This window comes from Lycium barbarum, chromosome 9 (assembly GCF_019175385.1).
Source record: "Lycium barbarum isolate Lr01 chromosome 9, ASM1917538v2, whole genome shotgun sequence".
Classification (NCBI taxonomy): Eukaryota; Viridiplantae; Streptophyta; class Magnoliopsida; order Solanales; family Solanaceae; genus Lycium; species Lycium barbarum.
In genome coordinates, this window is record NC_083345.1 from 18,207,942 (window position 1) to 18,231,130 (window position 23,189).

Below are 23,189 nucleotides of genomic sequence, written 5' to 3' on the forward strand. Positions count from 1 at the left end.
ATTTTGATTTTCACATTATTGGTGATGGTTAGATTTCTCACTTTGTAATCTTCTCCTTATTTTCCCTTAACCTACTCCCAATTTTTTTTTTTTAAAAAACCAAAATACTATACTTATAGTGAAGATAGAATTTTCACTAAAGATTTCATTTTTTACTATATTATTCCCAAAAAAAAAAAAACATTATATTTATGGTTTGATTCTTTCGCTAAGGGGTTTGGAAAAAACCCTTCCGCACATGCGTAGAATTCAAAACTTACAACTTAAGTAGTGTTTAGTCACTTCTGTCAGAGACAGAATCATGATTTAAAACTTATGGGTTCGAGATTCTAATTAAAAAAAGTTACTGATTTCTATAGTAACATTAAATATTTCCTTTTTATCAAGAAATTAATATAATTTTTTTTAAAAGCTTGTGAGTTAATAATATAACAAACTAATCCCCTTGGAGCTCCCTAAATGTTGTACTCCCAGATTGAGCGAATGCCAATTTTTTCAATAAGTGGTCTATCCTCTTGAAACGTAGCTTGATTCTGAACTTAGATTCTCGAATTTCGTCACGATAGTAGCACTTCCAATTTTCTTGAACCTCCTTTATTGGTAATTGGTTTGCTTAAGTCATCATACTAATCACAATACACATATCGATAAATTAATAGAGCACTTGAAGTTTAAGGTTTTGATTGGCGTCAAATTGACTAATCGTTCCATGTCATTATTAAACCTGAGTTGTTTCAATATTTTTTATTTGACTTAATGTGCCACATGGCGTAATTCGAGCGGTTAGGATTAATTGAGTCTTTCCTAAATCACTGGTGAACTGTAGTTAACTTCCTTTCACATCTACTTTAAGTAAGATTAAACTCATTTAAGGCTCAGCCAGGTGAGTGAAGTCGAATATTCAAAAAAATAAAAATAAACTAGTACTCATATGTTTGAGAAGAAAAATAAAGTAGACAGATGAAAGTCAACTTCTCTTAAGTCTTCTAGAGCTCTATATATGTCAGGAATTGGCATCTCAAGGGAATTGAATACACACCAGAAAGTCAACCTATTTTAGCCTCCTAGAATTGTATGTCAGTAATCGTATCTAGGGGTAGGGGTATTGATGCATCCTTTTAATTCTCTGGTGATAATTTCAATTGGAAAACGGGAATATTTCAAGTTTAAATTGGATCCTCTACCAGACTTTATGACATCAATCACAATTTGGGTTTTTTCTAAACTGAATTTTCGGGATATTTTTATGGTTCATACATCACATGTATTAACCTTATTGTATCTAACTTTTATATTTATCACCCCTTATTTTTTTATGGTACATTAATGGAATAATTTTAAAAAATGCTTAATATCTTTCATAAGCTATATGACTTAAGTCTGCTAGGAGAATAAACTCCAATTCTTTGAGTGCATCTTCCCAAATTAGTAAATGTTCTCATCATGTTGTGGTCTTCTTTCGTCAGAAAATTCGTACATTGATTTGCCTCCTCCAAATGTGTATGATCATGACTTTGTTCACTTTCAGTAAGTATCTACAATCTTCAATAATGACCATAAGAAGGTGATATTGTATGTCCTACGCGTTTAATTTACCACCCCCATGCTCATACATAGATTCACCTGTCCTAGTTCTTATGGTATACAACTGAAATAACGTTTACAGATAGTTTGCTTGCCAGTTCTTTTTATTGCTTCACAAACGGATAAGCGAAAAAACTCATTGATCCTTGATGGTCTATTTAACAAAAGACCATATATTTTTGGCTATAAATTATAAAATGGGACTAAAGTTGTGAAGCCGAAACAATCAACAACACAAGTTGTTATTCCCATCCCTGTGTGAAACCTTGTTAAGGAATTGCGTTTAACTTGATTCAACTAGTGGTGGATCCAGATAGGGGTTGCAAAATTATCCCATGAAAGCATGATCTGCCCAACCGGCCTATTTTTAACTCGACTCATTTTGATCCAGGCAATTTGCATGATTGCCCTTATTTGGGGATGATCTTTCATTTTTGCCTTTCACCCCCGAGGTTCTGGGTTTAAATCTGTGCTCAGTTAAAAAAAAAAAAATTGCAAGGCATAATTTCATAGGAAATTAGGCCTCTTCGGGTAAGGCCTAACTTTTGTAGAATTCTAGCAGAGTAAAAAAATAAAAAATCCCGTCTTGCAAAATTTTGCAAGACAAACTTTTGCTTTAAGGCAAAATTTTTGCGAAGCCTTGACTTGCGATTTTTTTTTTTTTTACTGAGCGGCGATTCGTACCCAGAACCTTGGGGTATTTTCAGCCACTTTTTTAAGCGAAGGACACAATTAAAGACCAGCAATTTGAGGGGCAAAAATTAAAGACTAGCGCCTTTGAAGGCCAATCTGTGCAAAAAAATGTTTTGACCCATCCAAAATTCAGCTCATTTGAAAGTTGGGCTGGTATGTAGTCCAAATTGACCCATAAGAAATCTTGTCAAAATACTTTTAAAGTGACATTTCTTTTGTTTGACATGTTATAAAAGGCATAATAAAGGAAACAAATATAGCAATTTAAGAGACAAGAAGGATATCTGATGTAATCCTATAAGTGGGATCTGGGGAGAGTACAATGTACGCAGATCTTACCTCTATTTTGGGAAGGTAGAGGTTATTTCCAAGAGATCGTCGGCCCATTGATAAAACAAAAAACAGGCACCGCATTAACAACAAGCAGAAGCAATAACAAGATAATAAGATAACCGCAGTTAAGAAGCAACAAAATGTAAAGAATCTAAAAATAAAAAAATACAAGAATAATGCTAAAATTCTGAAAACGGAAATGGAAAGCGCCTGATTACCGACTACCTTTCTACCCTAAAAATAAGATATATCCCTTAATTTCAATCATAACAATATATTACAATTTTAATTAGCTTTTTTCATATGCTAAAAGCAAAACAAGGGGCTCCTTCCAAGCAATAAAGAAATTTCAAAGTCTCCATCTCTTGAGTCATAACCTCTGAAAGAGGTAAAGAATCTTTAATCTTGCAACTATTAGTTATTAAAAATAATTAAGTAATATGAAGCTTTATAATGAAAAGAATGGTGGACATCTTTTTCTCGACAAAATAACCGACCTAATGAAATGCCTATGTAAGCATATTGAAACGATCAAAAGAATAACATGATGATAAGAGCAAATATAATACTATTCATTTCATTGTTTAATGGGAATTATTAGATCGTAATTCTCCTATGATTCTGAATTAGTGGAGAATATGTCATAGGGCCAGCATTTAGTGCAACGTCTGTTGGGCAAAATAGACAAATCACCTTCTTATAACGAAATTAACGACCATTTGCCTTAAAAGGGTAAATCACCTTTTTTGATCATTTCCAAAAATTGAGATGGAGTTTGACGAGAATATAATTAGTGGATAAACTCAAACATCCTTTTCCTCATCACTAAGTACACCAACATGGTTCTATCACAACATTATCAATTTTATCATATATACTTACACATTTGTTCAACAAAAGTTTAAGTATATTGATTGCAAAACCCATATGTTCTGGAACAAGAATTTAATAGTTCATGAGGTGATCAATTCAGAGTGCGTTCAACATAAATGTGATAATGAGAAATGGACTATACTATGTACCATGTTCTCCTGCGTAAAGAGCTGTCCAATGTTAGCGGCGAAGTCAGAAATCTTAACAAAGAGATTCATAATATTTACATATGTTATATTGGGAATTTCATTTATACTAAAGGGATTCCACAACTTATATATCTATAACAAAACTTATTTCTACGGTACTTAATTACACATAATCTCTAAACTAAAGGGATTCAATTGAACCCCCTTCCATATAGGGGCGAAGTTAGAAGACAATTTGCGTTGAATCCAGTAGCGCACATCTTCCTAAACCTTCTAATTGTGTTATGAATTCACTGACTATGTACAAAATTTTATATTTAGAATCCAATTATTAGTACTTAAAATTGTCCTTGTAGATTCCACATTTCATAATGTTCAAATTCTGGCTTCGCTTCTGCTTCCATATTAGCTCCACCCCCGCCCTCACTAAGTGTATAGAACGCATAGAACTTAAACTCTTTACCATAACATATTCCTAATTTGAATAAAAATATGTAGATTTGTAACAAAGTTCATATACTAACCTCCACATGACTTTAAATTGGATTGCATTTTTGCCGACACTTTAAGAACAGTATCAAGAACCTTGAGTGCCAGAGTACATGTAACAGTGTCAACGCCTTATCTTAAAACCTAGAAATTATTCTTTCCTTTGTCTTTCTTTTAATTAATTAATTGCTCGGGGTATAAAGGAAGCATATTGAATTTACAGTAGTCACTATCACTACAAGTATATAAATAGCTTCCAGGGGGAGTTTCAATTTCATCATCAATTCAACAACTGATCAACTCACATCATCAAGTATCACTCTTCCTCTTATTATATTCATCATTTTCCAATAATGGAGTCAGTGAAGAAATTGGTATCAGAAAATCCAGTGGTGATGTTCAGCAAAAACAAGTGTTGCATGTGCCACACTATAAAGTCACTCATATCAAGTTTTGGTGCTAACTTAACTGTATATGAAATTGATGAACTTCCCAATGGCTTACAAGTCGAAAGAGCATTGCTGGTACTAGGTCGAAGGCCTAGTGTGCCAGCAGTGTTCATTGGACAAGAATTAATTGGCGGTGCTAATGAGATTATGAGTCTCCATTTAGAAGGAGAGCTTATTCCTTTGCTCAAGAAAGTTAAAGCTCTTTGGTTATAGCTTATGTCTACAGTACTTTGTAAAACTTTTTTTCTTTTTCTTGCTTTAGATATCTGGTACTCAAAATCTACTGGCATGACTAGTTCAGACTCATGTCGAATATGCTGGTAAAACTACAATCCAACATGTAGAAAGTTCATACTGATATCTAGTAGTTTGGTTTTCTCAATGTTTGTGGACTTGAATGTAGTCATTTGAGCATCTTTTATAAATCTAACTTGCTCCTTATTTCCTTATACTGCTATAAATTGGAAAAGGGTGACAATTATTTTTACCCTCCAATTTTGCTTTTAAAAATCAAACTCCCCCCTCAACTATGAACAAGAGACATTCTCCCCTCTTTATCCGATGCAATGTCTATTTCACCCTTGACATTTTTAATCCTCCATTTATGTAATACCCTTTTATATTATACACAATTTATTTTTTAACCTAGGTATTTATAGATTTTTACTTAAAATTCATATTATAAGTAGAATAATCCTTTTATGAATTTATCACAAAATCAAATATTACTTTTTAAGATTGTTATTTTAATGTTACAAACATTAAGTATATATTACGTATGTACTTGCATGTGTATGTGTGTGTGTTTATATATATATATATATATATATATATAAACGAGTTTTGGTTGTCAAAAATAGAATGTTTTAAATTATAATTTAAAATTTATTTATAATATAATAGATAATCATTTAGGAATTTGTTATGGAATATACCTCTATTTTTATTAATTATTTTTTATTACGTGCATTGAAATATATTTATAAATGTATTAAAATATCTATAAATCTATTATTACCTATTATTTTTTACTTCTTTAAATAAACATCAGAGTTTTGATTATTATTAATAAAAAAATTCTTAATTCTTCTCATTTATTTCAGTATAGAACGGCATTAAGTAATATGCTCAACTAGTATTTCTTACTTTTCTTTTTTCGTCTCGAAAATAATATTTATTTTCTTATAGGAAGTTTGTTACGTAGATTAAAAAGATGAAGTAAAAGAAAAAATGACAAGTTGATAATGTAAGGATAAAATAGTAATTTAAAAAATTCAATTAAGATAAAAGGGGAAGAATGATTATTATTCAACGTTTCAACGTTGAGGGGGGAATTTGATTTTTATAATAAAGTTGGGAGGTGAAAATGATTTTGACCCAATTGTAAAATATTTGATAATCAGTTAAAAGGTATCTATAAGAGTGGAAAAGAATCATATTTATTACTATGATTTTGACATCAGTTTTCAACACATAAATGAATAGTTTAAGAAAAAGAAAAAAAACAAAAAACAAAGAAGTAGACAAAAGTCAATCATTCTTTTGTTAAAGGGGCTCTATGTAAGCAATTGGCATCTTAGGGTATTGAAGCATCATATCTTTTTATATTGGTGATAACTTCAAATTTATGTGACCACCAACTCAATGAACGGAATTAAGGAATGTTTCATCTTTAATAATATGGATTCTCTGCTGCACTGTCGTGTAAAACAGTACTCCCTTTTATCTTTTGGAGGCTGAGATTTATGTCCTCCTCTGTGCATATTTTTGGATAAATGTATATACTGGTAGCGATCTGGCCAAACCCCCATCATGACAAATGTCAGTATATCCTGGATGATGGATTTTTTTTTTTTTTTTTTAAAGTACTCCCTTTTACCCGATTTATGTGATAGTATTTGGATTTCGGGAGTCAAACGAGTTATTCTTTAACTTAATTTTTTATATGTCTTTTAAATATTTTTACCTATAGTACTCTTATATACTTTTTAAATATGAATTTTATATTAAAAAACTTAAAGATTCAATATCCAAATTATGAGTTAATCGTATAATAAATTAATCCCCTTGAAGCTCACTATGTTGTATTTCCAGATTGAGCGATTGACAAATTTTTTAATATGTGGTTTATCCTCTTGAAGCGTAGCTTGATTCCGAACTTAGATTCTTGAATTTCGTCACGGTAGTAGCACTTTCCAACCTTATTGAACTCCCTTTATTGGCATTTGGTTCACTTGAGTCACCTTATTAATCACAATAGATATGTCGATTAATTAGTTAGAATTTAATTGTTCTGGGACTGTGTCACTTGAACACTTGAAATTTAAGATTTTAATTAGCTATCAATTTGACTAATCCTTCCACGTCATTATTTTCACTTGAAGTATTTCAACTCCTTTATTGAACTTGGTGTGCCACGTGTTACTTGCGCACAAATTGAACTTTTAGTATCAATTGAGTCTTTCCTGCCTCACTTGTGAAGTCCAGTCTACTTTCCTTTCGCATCTACTTTGATTAAGTTTAAACTCATTTCAGGAGTCAGCAAGGTGAGTGAAGTCCTCACAATCACCTTTGTGAATTTTGAATATCCTTAATGACTGCAGGTTCCTAGAAGCCACGGAGTACCCGCAGTAGATACAACACATTTTGTGAAGCTAACCGAGTGACACATGAACTAGCTAGTTATGCACACAAGGTAGGATCCAAGAGACTAGTTATAGAAGAAACAGCATTTTGGAATTCCTCACCCTCATTTGTTCTACTTTCGTTAAACAAAAACAATTTAGGGGTAGCATCGTTTAGATCTACCCATAGTTGTAATGACTCTTTAATTTCGCGCTTTTATTAATTGATCCTTCAGTTGAGCCCAAAAAGATATCGAATATCGAAAATAAAAATAAAAATAGAAGAACTCATATAAATTTAAGAAGAAGAGAAAAAATAAATTAGAAATCGATAACAGTCAACTTCCCTATGTCAGGAAGCATCTCAGGGGAACTGATACATGCATACTGAAAGTCAACTTATTTTAGCCTTGTAGAGTAAGAGTTGTATGACAGAAATACGCATCTTGGGTATTGATGCATCCTCTCTCTCTGGTGATAAGTTGAATTGGAATAAAAAGGTAATACCTCATGTTTAAATTGGATCCTCTATCACACTTTACGTCGCCAATCAAAATTTGGGTTCTAAACTAGATGTTCAATATTTTTAGAGTTCATGCATGCATTGATCTAATGAAGAATCTGCTATAGTAACTAACTTTTAAATTTACCTCCCCTTATTTTCTATGGTACATTGGAAGAACTGAATAAATTGCTTAACATCTTTCATAAGCCACAAGACTTAAGTTTGCTAGGAGAATAAAATCCATTTCTTTTGAGCGCATTTTCCCAACTTAGTATGTCTTCTTCGTGTTATGGTCTTCATTCGTCAGAAAATTCGCATACTGATTTGCCTAGCTCCCTCCCAGATGTGTATGATCGTGACTTTGTTCACTTCTATTAAGTATCGACAATCTTCAATCATAATCCTAAAAAAATGACATTGTATATCCGCTTTTAATCCTAAGTGTTATTTCAACTTCTCTCTCTGTCTACATATATCTTTTTTCCTCCTCTCCACCTTAAGTGCAGATAGTATTAGAAAAAAAATTCACGATGGCTCCTTTATGCTTCACAATCTCCAAAATGCTTCACATAAAACTGGTATAAAATCACACAAGGGCTACGTTAATTTCGTGCCTCAAGAGATTTTGCGAGTAGCAATCGAACTCTAGGGGATTCATTCACTCTAGGGATTTGTAACATCTTTGTCTTTTTTTCCTCCTCCTCCTTCTTTTTCTGGATTGAAATGGAGTTTTACACCATGAACACACCATTTCACCAGACAACCTTCTAAAAACACGAATTTCGTTCTGATACCCATATTGTATAGCAATGTATCCCCGTCATGTATATCTATGTATATCCATAAAAAATATATGCGTGATATACAATGATGTACATGATTTACACACGTGATATACATAATTGTTGCATTACTGATCGATTGTCGTATTGACGAAAAATGTGCCGAAATTGGAAATTTCAGGCGACTTGTCATTTTTCCCGTAAATGTGCATATCTTTTGTGTATATCAGTATCTATTATATATATACCATGTATATTTGTGTGTGTCCATACAACCTCTGTGTGACACAAAATGAAATGCATGATATACAATGTAATCATTAACAATCTAAACGACATCTGAAATAAAAAATTAAATAACACATGTATTGCCATTTGACACTTTTTAACACTTTTTGGAAGAGTACGTGCATAACATATAATGAGCTGGATTTTAGCACCTGAAAGTTATAGTTCATGGGGTAACGTAAACAAGACATAGTTTAAGTATGGAACTTATAAAAACATGATTTTTTTTTTGGTTGGGTGTGTTGGGGGGGGGGGGGGGGGAGGGAGGGGGGTTAGCACTTGAAAGTTATAGCAGGGGTTAATGTAAACATGGCGCAGTTTAAATATGAAACTGATAAAAAGGTGACCGTTTAGGGGTTTTTTGATCCGTTATCTTTAGAAATTAAGACATTCATAGAAGAAAAATAAACACAATTTGATAAGTGCCCAAAAGAGTAAGTAAAAGTATTTGGGTCATTTGCCCTTTTGCCCCTATTTTGTGTTGGTCTTTAATTTTTGTCTTTCAAATTGGTTGGTCTTTAATCTTTGCTCTTCAAAATCGAACTTATGCCTATAAGGACATAAGTTACGCATCATAATATCCGCAAGTTATGCCGGCGCCTTTAAAGAACTTATGTCTCTATATGCATGAGTTCGATTTTGAAGGAATGAGAAGAATTTGCAACAAAAGGAAGGTTAACACACTACTAAAATATCATTATTTTCCCATTGAAATTTTCACTGACTGTTGGTAGAAAAAATCTTTATTTCTGGATAGTGACATGAGCTTCTAATTCAGAACCGTCTAGTAGTGATCTCGAGTTTAGTAGCTGGCTTCTCTTTATATTGATATTCATTTCATCACAATCAGCTATATGCAACATATAACTGCACGGTGGTTGCAAATGCTCAGCTTTCGGTTCGGCAAGAATTATATCTGCAGTTGAACAATTTTAAAAATGAATTTGTTATAAGTTTTGTTTCGTATCAATTGCCAATCATAAGAAGCTAGTCATGACTCCTATAGTAAACCTCATTAACTGATTTTAAAAAAACATAAATTCATATCTCAATCTTTATCTATATACCAAATTAGTCATAGGCGGACTTAATTAACTTTAGAGAAAGATCAGGAATTACATCTTACATGCATAGGCCATAAGCTTATGAAGAATTTTCCTCAGTTTGCAACTAAAGAATCTTTAAGGGTAAACAGGTAGCATCTCTTTCTACAGATAAAAGGGGAAGCAAAGATGCATATATATCACTAGGAGAGATTCTTCATGTTTCTTTCTTTTTGGCCTACTAACTCCGATTCCATCCTTCCTTCACAGCTAAGATAACTGATAATGAAACAAGTTGAAAACAGGCAATAGTGTTAGAAGTGTGTGTCATGCACATCAGTGTAGTCAGAAATCCTAACAAAAGGATTAAAATAATACAACTCCGTCACATATGTAATTTGAATTTGTTAACAACACAATATAATATTTCGACGAATGAGATTCAGTTGACCCCTTTTACATACTGAATGTAGTTTTGTGCCTAATCATGAATTATAGGTAGAAATGAATGGTAAATCTAACTCGATCATTAAAGTAACTCAAGATGTGAGGATTAATAATCGATCAATGTGTGACTGTGACACAAGCATGTGACTGTGACACAAGCAACTTGGTTTCAATACAGAAGTATCGCGGCGAATAAAGAATCTTGGTGTGAATAAGAAAAGGTGAGAACAAGTTGGATAAACTCATATCTTTTGCACATCAGCTATAAGATCCTTCAAAAAATACCACTGATCGAGCACACTTGTAATAACCAAAAAAGTTACCCCTTAACTCTGCAACTTGAAATTCGCAGGTTGAAAAAAGTAAGGAATCTACATTTCTAATTATTAGCTACTTTGATTCCATAGAATTTGACTGTTGCAAAAATGTCTACCAACTTGAAAAATATTTGCAGGGGTGGCTTGACTATAAGGCCAACAAAGCAATCACAACTTTTTTGGGGCTTCATTTCTTCCTTAAAGATGTATTTTATATATATAACTATTGCCTCAGCCGAAAGAAGTTTTTCAAAATTAAAATTGATAAAATTTTATCTAAAATCAACAATTTCTCAAGATAGATTCAATGGATTAGCTATATTATCAATTGAAAAGAAATTCTTAGAACAAATCGATTATAAAACAGTAATTAATGACTTCGCGTCTAAAAAAGCTAGAAAAGTAAACTTTAAATAAGAATAATATAACGATATTTCCTTTAAAAAAGAATAGGGCATTTTTTTAAAGTTTGGCTTTAGGTACTCTTGTTAAGACGGCTCTAAATATTCAGAGGAATGAAGAACGTCTTAAGTTTTATTGATGATTGATATTCTCCCATGCATTAAATAATTATAGAGCATCTTTTATTCTATATTATATTCGACATTCTTCTACATCTATTTATACAGTAGCACTGCCTTTAGAATCTAAATATCGTTATTCATGAAAGAATTTAATACTCTTTTATACTCTACTAGCTAATCTACCAATCACCGAAAGTTTCACAATTAATTATAAGAAATAATTTCTCAGGTAAAAAGGGAATAAAATAATCTTTGCCTTTCACATACAGTTCTAAACAACGTAATACTTGTACGGACATTGAAGGAGTCTGGTATTATGGTTATGGTCGGCAAACAGAAGTGGTCAAAATCAAGAACATAATCAAAGTGCAGACACTTTTTATTTATTTATGTTAAGTTCTCCATACTTTATTTGATTCTTTTAACTATATATGAAGAAATATCTTTAAGGAATTTCCTCTTTTCATTGTTAGAATTAGTATTCTTCTTTTCTACCTTTTCTAGATAAACAATATCATCCATATCTATCAAGAATCCCTATAAATAACCCAAGATATGAAACCTCAAACATCACTAAAGCTTACAACATTAGCATCATACAGCTACTAATACTCCAATCTCTTCTGTTCCACACGAGATTTTTTCTGTTCCCGTTGATCTCAATCTTAGGGCTTACGGTACCAATATCAGTCATACATTCAATTAATTTCCAAATATGGATAAGATAAGAGAGTTGGCATCAAAGAGGGCAGTAGTAATATTCACCAAGAGTTCATGCTGCATGTGTCATAGTATCAAAGCACTTTTTTATGAACTAGGAGCAAGCCCAGCAATTCATGAACTGGATCAAGATTCAAGAGGCAATGAAATGGCAGTTGCTTTGAGCATCCTAGGTTGTAATCCTTGTGTTCCTGCTATTTTCATTGGTGGACAATTTGTTGGTTCAGCTAAGGATGTTATTTCCCTTCATGTTGATGGCTCTCTTAAAGAAATGCTCATCAATGCCAAAGCTATATGGCTCTAATATTAGTTTCCTTTCTTGTATTGTTTCCTTTAGAGGGTGTTGGGGTGGGAGGCTGTAAAGAAAGCCACATTTTTATGAAAATGGCGATAATGGAAACTCTTCTGGACGTTCAAGAATTTTTATCTATTTTTTATTTTTTGGTGTTCGTTATCTATTTTGGGCCCAAGACTACTCTGATTCACGCTACAAAGTTTATTTCGGGGGTGAATCTCTCTCTACAAAGAAGACTTCATTCATGAGGTTCAAACCAAACGGGGAATCAAAATTTTCACTAATATAATTCAAAATATTAAAAGCTACATGGAAGAAATTAAGGGTATTAAACATTATAGAAATGATTGTAGCTACTTAATTGCCACACTTGAATTGTTCCCATTCTACGTACGTAAGTATTCCCTCGACACATATAGACCTACCGTTGTAATACGTACTTGGTTGCACGTCTGATTAAATAAAGTAACTTTTCAATTGTCATAACCCAAATTCGTAGGCCGCCATATGACACCCAATAAGCCACTATATATATTTGCCTGGTGAACTATTAAAGTCAAACCACACCCAAATAAGCCACCATATATATTTGCCAGGTGAACTATTAAAGTCAAACTACCAGAGAGAAAAAACAATGCAATTGAGCCTCAACACTCTCATAACATAGTTATACAAGAATCTTTCAACAGCGGAAGTCTAGAAAGTAATAAAAATAGGAAACACATCCCAAAACTCATAAAATATTGTTAGGGAGCAACTACATAATATGAATACAAAAGTCTAGGAACGCGACCCCATGATAACTAAAAATGAAAGCTGAAGGATAGAGTAAAGATGCCACCATGATCTGAATGCGATTGTCTCACTCAACTGAACTCTAAGCCTGGCTGGAACAAGAATCATTGTGGCCTCACAATATCGCTAGGAGTAGGATCTGTATAGAGTAATGAGTGAACTTTGTTGAGCCTAAGCCAATGAGATCATCGGTCCGCTCCTCCGCCCCTCTGAGCAAGTCTTTCAAAATAATGCATGAAAGCAACAACAACAAAATCTGTATCTGAAACAACATGATAGAACAGGCACTACTAAAAAAACAGGTTTTACCGACCTCAAAAAACCGACCTCAATTGAGGTCGAAAAAAAACCGACCTCATGAGGTCAGTAAAGTCGTAATATTTTTTTTTTAAATAAACCGACCTCATGAGGTCGGTAATATTGTACCAAAATTTAAAAAAAATAATGTACCGACCTCACTAGGTCGGAAATTTATTTGATGATAAATATTATAATTTTATTTTTAATTTAAAAGAATACTGACCTCACGAGGTCGGTATTATTTTAAATAAAAAATAAAACTATTAAATATACCGACCTCATGAGGTCGGTATATTTTATCAAAAAATAATTATTTAAGTTACCGACCTCGTGAGGTCGATAAATATAATTAAAAAAAAATATGATCATTTAATTTATTAATCCTTTTTTCCTTTACCCCATTTTTACTTTCACTCAAAATTTAAAAATCCCACCCCCACGCCCTCCCCCGCCCACTCCTCTCTCTCTCCTCCTTTCACCACCACCGTATCCTCACCCACATCGCCGTACCTTCACCGCCAGCCAGATCCGGCTTCGTCGCCGCCACCATCTATTCCAGGTATGTTTTTTTATTGCTTGGGTTCTAGTTTAGGGTTCTTCAAGACACATTTAGTTTTTTACTTCTTTGGTAAGTTTCTCACTGATTTGGTTTTATGGGTTAGTGTATTTGGTTGATTATAGCTGGAAACGTTAATGTGCTTTTGTTTTTGGATTGTTTTTATGAGATTTTGAGAAATGGTGGCTGATTCTTGAAAAATCTGCTTCTTTGGGTATGTTTTCTCTTTCGGTTTCAATTGCAAAAACATCATAAGCAATAATTTAATGATAGATTCTTTGTGGGGTTAATCTAAAGATTGAATCTTTATGATTTGTTGTACTGAAAAGTTCCATTAAAAAATAAAATTCATCCTGTTTGAGTTTGAATGTAAAAGCTACTGTATGTTTCTCTCTTATGTTGTTGATGTTCTTGATATAGATTCTTTCTGGGGTTAGTCAAAAGATTCAGTCTTTATGATTTATTTTACTGAAAAGTTCCATTAGTTTTTTTTTTTTCCATCCTATTTGAGTTTGAATGTAAAAGCTACTGTATGTTTCTCTTTTTTGTTGTTGATGTTCTTGATTTTTCTACTATATAGAAATGTGGGTTTTGAGGCAGTTCGTCGTCTGTCATGGGTTTTGTCGACATGCCAGCTTGGTCTTTCAGCTCAATTGGTATTACATCTCTGCAATTTACTTTTCCCTGTTCTTCGTTTCTATTGTTTATTAATAGGTTTTTTATTCTCTTTTATTTGTCTTTTGTTTTTTCCTCTATTACTGGCATTCAATATTTCTTTTGTGTTTGATATACTGAAGATGCCCAGTACGTCAGTACTATACCGTGAAGGGCTTGAATTGACGATGATAGCTAGGCATGCAATTCTAGCATTTTGATGCTCTGTGTGTAACTGTATTTGTGCATAGTTAACACAGGACTTTAAGCTCTGCCTTTTTGAGATCGTTTTTATTATTATCGGCCTAATTTTTCAGGTAGGTAGTCACTCTATTTACTGATACGCTATGATGATACTTTTGTTTACTGTAATATGTGATTAAATTATTATTTTTGTGGTTTACTCTTGGACTATATACCTTGAAGGTTCTTATATTAGAATTATTAGTTTAAAGGTGAGATACATAAAAGTGTGCATGTTTGTGCATGAACTTCAAATGATGCATGTGCTTATGTTCTATTAGACGGACGACAAATTATTTATATATTTTAATCTAGCTGCTAGGATATAATGAATAAGTTGCTCTTTTGGTTTAAAGGGGAAACAAAAGGGATGTTTGGTAGGGGTAGCTTGCAACAGAGAGAATAGAGGGGTGTTTGGTAGGGGTGGCTTGCAACGAAGAGAATAATGCAATGACAATTTTCAGTTAAGAGGGGGTTCATTTCTGCGTTTTTATCTTAGAGAACTTCAAGATTATTGAGAAAAATCAGAAAATAGCTATATCTGTACAGAAAAAATTGGAAATTTATTAATGGAATGAAAATGTCTTCTCAGTCTTTTGGTTCAATAGCTCTGTTATGCTACTTTGTTCGTAATGGAATGGTACAAGTTTTAACCTCTTTTGGGTTCTTATGCACCTTCACATAGTAATATACTTTTGTCAAATATTTCAGCAATTAGAAAGCTATCTATTTTGAACTATGAGGAAAAGGAAAATGCCCACCAACCATTCCAACAGCAACAATGATGGACATCACTGAAGAAGCAAGCGCAAGGTCGTGGACGTCGGCTTAGAAGGAAGAAATCAACAAAACTTACCCAGCAAAGACAGACCTTCCAGCAGTTAACAGAAATCTGAAATCAGGGCCCCCTACTGTGTCTCAAGTAAGTCTTTCATGCATTTTTATATATTGTTAATTTGGAATAAAGTCTACAATGATTTATTGAGTCGTCTTCCTCGGATTAGACCTGTGGTTTAAAGTTTATTTCTAAAGGCACCTGATGGCCTTCTAACTACTCAAAAAATTTAAAGTCTTTCTTGAGTAAGAAAGTCCAACGAGTAACTTCATATCAAATTTACTGCTACATTTGTTAATTAAAATCAAATGAAAATTGAAATACGATCTTTGCTTGTGCTAAACCTTGTTGTGTAATACTATTTGAGCTTAAAGTTTGTTTTAATCTGTTGCATGTTGTGAAGTTGTTGGATGGAATGCTATGTGGGCTGTTATGGTAGTTGAAGTAGTATTTGAGTACCCTCTAGGTGAGTATTCATATGTCACACCTATGTTTCTTTCTTTTATTTAATTCATTGTGCATAAGACTTTTGAAAATGTTATTCACTTGGAGTCAAAATTCCATTACCATATGCAGGTTCTACACTTTATAAGTGTGTAAATACAGCTATGGTAGCATGTCTCACTGAATCTCTAGGAATTTTGTTTATTGCTCTTCTCTGTGCCTTTGATTTTCTCCAACAACTAACAGTGTGATTAATGAAAGCTAGATGAGGGATTCTGTATGTAATACATCTTTCCTTTCTTGTGTCTGTTTGGGAATTACAATTGGTTTCCATCATGGAGATAGATTGAAAACTATTCTAGCAAAAAAATTTGGCAGAGATTTCCCCACTGATATAGAAAATTAGACCTTATTCTTTTGGGTTGTAGGACAGTAGAAAGGTGCTTAACTTGAAGGAAGTGAATGTAATGAGAGCCTATGGAACTGTTAAAGACAAAGTTTCAGCATCTTTAAGATCGTCATCAAATGAGGGTGAAGAAATTTATAAAGCGGTAAACTGATACCTCCTACTTGGCTATCTTGCGTGAGATCTATATATAACAAAAATAATAACAAATACCAAGTTATGTACTGACCAACTTTCATCTATAAATTGGGCAGTCTATCTTCCTCTTCCTTTTAAAACGAATACAGTTGCTAGCATTTGAACATGGCATCAAGTGACATCACTGCATAGAGGTTTGGTTAAACACAGAATAGTTTGATCCAAATTTAGACAAACCTTCATTGCTTCACTCTAACGTTTTTAGAAAATGAGCAGCTTAATTATTATGTTTATAAGAGCCCTTCCACTGTACATTTCGAAATATTTAAAACCAACAACTACCTTTAATATCATTTGGAATGATGAAAAGGTGTACAGTTTAATACCATCCTCTGTCTGATGAGGTTTTTGAAATTTGACTTGAGCTAGGTTGACTGCAATGTAAGTTGAGTTGCTTTCTCTGCTCTTTTTGTTAGTACCATTTTGCTTGCCATGTAAGAAAAAACTATCCTTTGTTGCGATGTTAAATATCTAATGTTTATGCTGGATGTTTCTCCTTCCAATCTTATGAAAAATCACACTTTCAAGATACCACATCTGTTGTGTATGATGAATTATTGATGACAGTTGTGGTGTTGATCGGATTACTCTAATTATTATAATGAAACTAGGATGATCATTGTCGCAAATTAGTATCAACTGAAGGCTTAGGGATAAGGAGGAAAAAAGTGGTCTTTTGAATGGGACAAATATGCTTTACATACACTAATTTTGCAGCTGAAAGACTAGATTTGGAGAATAATTATGTGGGGTGTTTGAAGGCATCAGATTTAGAATTCAATAAACAAGAGGAAGTAGCAAATTTCTTATGAAAGAAATTTAGGTATGTACCAACTATCTTGTCATTGATAAACAAGTATTATCATCTCATGATTTTTGCCTACTATGTTGAGCAGAATACAATAGAATAAAAGTTGATTTTTTCCTTTATAGTCCTTTGTCATCATCTGAATATACTTGCAAAGCAAAATCTCACAAATGATGTGAAGTTGTTTTCTTACTTAGTTTTTTACTAAAGTGCTAGCTAGCCTTAGAAGGGCTTACAAGTAACAAACTGTCATTCCTCACTCAATATAGCTTGTTTCATTGATTGTTGCTTGATGCATGGGTAACAGAGAAGACTCAAAGTTATGCCAACTTGCACCCATGGGTTCCTTCTACCAACTTATAGTTCCAAGAGCTATTTAATTTATAGTCGCATCGTAGTATTTCTCTTTACCTTAACAGGACACAAACATTTTACTTGCATCCTGCTTCACATTGTATCCACCTCATTTCTTACGCTTACCAAATTCTTTCTTTTATTTTGGTAGACAAGTACTCATCCCTATGGTTTCTAATGGCAGGTTCTAATATCTTTGACAACTTGGGAAAAAAGCCTTATGAGTTATGACAACAAAGCTTTATGGAGTGGTCAAATTTCAAAAGGCATGGTGCTTCTTTTTTCCATTATGTAAACAGATTTTGTCATTGAAAATGAAGAATGTACGATTTCACAATATTGTATACTTTTGTTGCTTAGTGCGCGTAAATATTATGAAGTGTTAAAACCTGAAACACGTAGAATTATTTTCTTGGTGTTATGATCCTTTTAGTATTCCTGTAATAATTGCACAAATAATACAAACAATGATGTCGGCCATACGCCCGTGCAAAGCACGGGCACGAGCCATCTAGTGTTTTGTAATAGTAGCTTATTGTTTTATGTATTTATAGTAGTTTGATGTATTGTTGGCAGCTATTTGGGCTCGTTTTAGTTGAAAGTAAAATTATTTTCATCTTGACAGGGAGGCAGCTGGAGTAACAGCTAGGTGCAACAATTTGTTTTGCAGAATACCGACCTCATGAGGTCGGTTATGGGTAAAATTTACCCAGAAACTGCTAATTACCGACCTCATGAGGTCGGTTTTCTGGAAAATTTTCCCAGAAATTGCAAATTACCGACCTCATGAGGTCGGTTTTCTGCAAAATATTTCCAGAAATTGCAAATTACCGACCTCATGAGGTCGGTTTTATGCATGATATTCCCAGAAATTGCAAATTACCGACCTCATGAGGTCGGTTTTATGCAAAATATATCATATATTCATATAAATTACCGACCTCAGGAGGTCAGTAAACTCATATCATTATATTATTAATATAATTTACCGACCTAATGAGGTCGGTATTTTATTTAATTAATACCCGGCTAAAAAACTTTACCGACCTCATGAGGTCGGTTTTTTGTGACCTCATGAGGTCGGTAATAATTCCGACCCACTGTTTTCCGACCTGATTTTGAGGTCGGTTTTGAGGTCGGTTTTTGGCCAAAACCGACCTCATGAGGTCGGAAATAGCCATTTTTTTTAGGTCGGTAAAACTTGTTTTTTTAGTAGTGAGGTAAGACAAGTAGCAAGCAGGTAAAAGTCGAACCACATCATGAGCTTAGGACTACTAGATCGATCTATCCAATTCATGGGATCTTGTGAATACTAGGTAATCCACTAGTCTGAAATCACATAGGTCCATAGCTTACGGGTACTAGGATCTTCTAGACCTAATTCCATGTACATTCGCAGATATTGGGTCAGATATACTGAAAATTTTGATATCGATCAAGCAATCTCATTATCAGACAATATCATGTGAAAACCAAATCAATCAAAGCATGTGATAATCCGAAATATGCTAGCATGATTTAACGGTGCAATATTTAGGATGCCATGCTCATTTTGTAGTACAACAGCTTTAATCATGCTTTAAGTTTCAATAGTCATAAAAGAGTATAACATACGATTAGGGCATCTCCAACCCATTACACCATTTTCTGCACCAAAATGGTGCAAATTAATTCCAACTCATTGCACCATTTTTTGCACCAAAAAAAAATATTCCTTTTATATTCTTCTCTCTCTTTTATATTATATTATTTTCTTTTACTTAAATTTTATTTTTAATTTCATAAAAAAAATCTTTTTTTTCTTTTTTACATATCCATCCCATATAATTCATAATCCTTCGTAATATAATCATTTAATATAAAATTATTTTATACCATAAAATTTTAAATAATATAAATTGTAAGCAAATATTATACGTTATACATATTAATGGATAATTCAAATAAAAGTGAAATCATTGATAAAATATAATTAAATAAATACTATTACATTAAGGTAGAATTTATTTTAATTTCTACATAAATATTCAACTTCCATGATTAGTACGTTGCTCCCATAAATGCTCTACTAATGAATTACGAAGTGCAAAATGAGCATCTTTGTTCTTAATTTTTTTGTGTCGAGCTAAAAATTGTTCAAATTGATAATTTTCATCTACTACCATTTCTATTGTTGGAGTTGGACCTTCCCAAGCATCTTGAATTGGTGCATTAAGATCACGCTCATCCTCGATTATCATGTTGCGCAGTATAATACATGATGTTAATATATCATGTAGCACTTCTTTTCTCCAAAAACGCGATGGCCCTGCAATAATTGCAAAACGAGATTGCAAAACTCCGAATGCACGTTCAACATCTTTTCGACATGATTCTTGTTTCGTCGCAAAATATTTCTTCTTTTGAGATTGTGGCTCAGGAATGGTTTTTGTGGTCGAGTGGAAGATGGGTACAATAGTGCAAATGATATTGGTGGATCTGGAAACGACTTACCAGAGTACTAAATTATTGTTATAATTTTCTAAATTATTATGCTGTTTAATGTATTTTCAATTTTAATGTATTGAACATTGTTATGTTATTGATCATTGTGTTGTTATTGAACATTGTGTTATATATTCGAAATTATTATGTTATTGAACATTGTGTTATTTATTAATAACATATTGTATTTTATATTTGCACTTTTTATTTTTGTGATGGTTATATTTTTTAATACAATTATAACTTATAATAAAATTAACTTACAATTTTATATAAAATAATATATACGAAAATTAATTTATAAAACTTACACTCCAAAATTAAGATGTAAAATTAATATTATAAGATATTACATAAAAAATAATTAGGTATACTAGGAATCTAAAATTATAAACTAAAATTTATAATATGTGAAATTAAAAGTGTTATATAATAATAAAAAAAAAAATTAATGAATAGTAATGGTGTAGATGAATAGTTATATTAGGAATCTAAATGTAAAAATTAAAATTTATAATATGTTAAATTAAAAGTGTTATATAATAAAAAAATAATAATAAATTATTAATGAATAGTGTAAGGTTGGAGCTCCAAAACACCATTTTTTGCACCAAAATAGCATTTGGTGCAAAAAATGGTGCAAGGTTGGAGATGGCCTTAGTAGCTCAAAATAGCATAATGACCTAGCATACGCTTGCCACAGAATATTATTAGGTAAAGTAGTAGTATAAGATACAATCATATTTTGAGAAAAACAAGCAATTGATCGAGACGTTAAAGTTTCACCTACCCGAGACCGGTGAGATTCCCCACCCTAACTAGCGCTTCAAATTTCTCAAAGTATGAATCTTGAATCAAACTCAATCCTTAATATAAATCATGATGTGAGAATTAATTATCGATTACAACTTGGTTCCAATGGAGAAGCATCCCCGCGAATAAAGATTTAATCTTGATGTGAATGAATCCCCCAATAAGAACAAATTGGATAAGATCTTGTCAATTACACTTCAGCTATAAGATCCTCCAAAAATAACAACCACCAAACGAGCACACACTTGTAATTACCAAAAGAATTATCCCTTAATTAACTCTCCAACATGAAAATCTCAACTTGGAAAGCATAAGGAATTCACATTTCCAATTATTAGCTGATTTGATTCCATAGAATTTGAGTGTTGTTGGAAAAATATTTACAGGAGGAATATTAGAACATTTTCATGTCAAATCTAGTGAGTGAACTTGTGATCTGAAACTACTGATCACTTGTAGATCAGAAGAAAAAAATTCTTCAGAAGCAAGTTCTATTGATGATATTCTCCTACGCATGCATTAAATAATTACAGAGCATATTTTATTCTATATTCGACATGATCTCCTATATCTATTGATCCAGTATTAGCATTGCCTTTAGAATCTAAACATTGCTATTCTTGAAATAATTTAATTATACTCCAATTTATCACCGAAAGTTTCCCAATTAGCGTATATAGAATTTCTCGAGCAAATAGGGAATACAAAGAAATATCTTTACGGAATTTCTCGTTTCATTTTTTGCTTTAGTATTCTTGCTCCTTTTTTTTTTTTTTTTGGCCTTTTCTGGATAACTAAACAATATGATCCATATCTATCAAGAATCGCTATGAATAACCCAAGTTATGAAACCACAAACATCACTAAAGCATAGATCACTAGCATCATCATCCTAGCTAACAGTACTCCCTTCTGTTTCACACAAGATTTTTTCTGTATACATCGATCAATTTTCAAATATGGATAAGATAAGAGAGTTAGCATCAATGAGCGCAGCAGTAATATTCACCAAGAGTTCATGTTGCATGTGTCATAGTATCAAAGCACTTTTCTATGAACTAGGAGCAAGCCCAGCAATTCATGAATTGGACCAAGATTCAAGAGGCAATGAAATGGCAGTTGCTTTGAGAATCCTAGGTTGTAATCTATTTTCAGTGGTGGACAATTTATTGGTTCAGCTAAGGATGTTATCTCCCTTCATGTTGATGGCTCTCTTAAAGAAATGCTCATCAATGCCAAAGCTATATGGTTCTAATTTGTATGCTAAAATAAGGGGTCCGGAGCTTTTTTAACCCAATTTTTTTTTTTGGAACCAAACTAAAACGTTAAAAAAAAAAAAAAAAAAAAAAAGAACCAAAGTAGGCTTCATGCACAGAATCTGTGCGTGAAAGGGCCAAACTGTACATTTACACTTTGGTCCTTTCACGCACAGATTCTGTGCGTGAAGCCTCTTTCCCCCCGACCCCAACCTTTATTCTTTGGAAATTAAACTCAAAATTAAGGTTTTTTTCGTACTTTGACCGAAGATTAGTCACGTTTCAAAATACCGGAATATAAATATTTTATATAGAACTTAATAATTTTTTTAGTGTACAATAATATCGGCTCATTACATCAAGTATACATATACATTTGGATCGTCGTTTTAGGGATTGTAAAGTGCTCCGAAGTACGTTTGCAAACTTGTTATATTTAGGTTTAAGTGTCATATTTTATAGGGTTTTGATTAATCTCTTTTGTTTTACTCCCAAAGCTATGAAAGTACTTTTTTAGTTCAAGAAAGATAGAAAAGAAAAAATTACTCTGCTTTGTATTAGGTTTTTTTTTTTTCTTTTATGCCTTTTTTATTTTGTTATTGTATTGTATAATCCGCACCTTTTGAATGTGCAAAAATAAATATAATATTTAGAAATAATTCATCCAATACGAGAGATTCATAATAATTGAAAAATATTTCATTCCATTAGCAAAGAAATACATCATTAAATTACAATAGACTTAAAAAAAAAAAATCAAGTTCTAGACACTCTTCTACTTCCAGATGTGCTGCCACCACGGGAGTTTTGCCCATATGAATGCTTATCATGCCCTAATTTCTTACATGTCGAGCACTTGCGAGAGTAAGTTTTTTCGCTAACATCCATTTGATTGTGATAACGGGTTAGCTTGTTTTTTCCCAATTTA

General features: G+C 32.6%; 2 protein-coding genes, 1 long non-coding RNA gene and 1 pseudogene across 3 annotated transcripts; all 4 read left to right on the forward strand.

Annotated features, from left to right (window-relative positions):
- Window positions 1-4,413: 4,413 nt before the first annotated feature.
- On the forward strand, window positions 4,414-5,011 carry LOC132610234 (monothiol glutaredoxin-S2-like). The gene has a single exon (XM_060324539.1). The coding sequence runs from the start codon at window positions 4,475-4,477 to the stop codon at window positions 4,781-4,783; it is 309 nt and encodes a 102-aa protein (XP_060180522.1). The 5' UTR covers window positions 4,414-4,474; the 3' UTR covers window positions 4,784-5,011.
- A 6,650-nt stretch (window positions 5,012-11,661) lies between these two features.
- On the forward strand, window positions 11,662-12,240 carry LOC132610225 (glutaredoxin-C11-like). The gene has a single exon (XM_060324522.1). It carries the CDS (start codon window positions 11,816-11,818, stop codon window positions 12,122-12,124), a length of 309 nt encoding a protein of 102 aa, XP_060180505.1. The 5' UTR covers window positions 11,662-11,815; the 3' UTR covers window positions 12,125-12,240.
- Window positions 12,241-13,657: 1,417 nt separating this feature from the next.
- LOC132610695 (uncharacterized) lies at window positions 13,658-16,136 on the forward strand. The gene is made up of 4 exons (XR_009571271.1): window positions 13,658-13,769; window positions 14,347-14,480; window positions 15,375-15,585; window positions 15,902-16,136. It is a non-coding gene; the product is annotated as an uncharacterized LOC132610695 (long non-coding RNA).
- Window positions 16,137-21,709: 5,573 nt separating this feature from the next.
- On the forward strand, window positions 21,710-22,260 carry LOC132611286 (glutaredoxin-C11-like; annotated as a pseudogene).
- The last annotated feature ends 929 nt before the right edge of the window (window positions 22,261-23,189 follow it).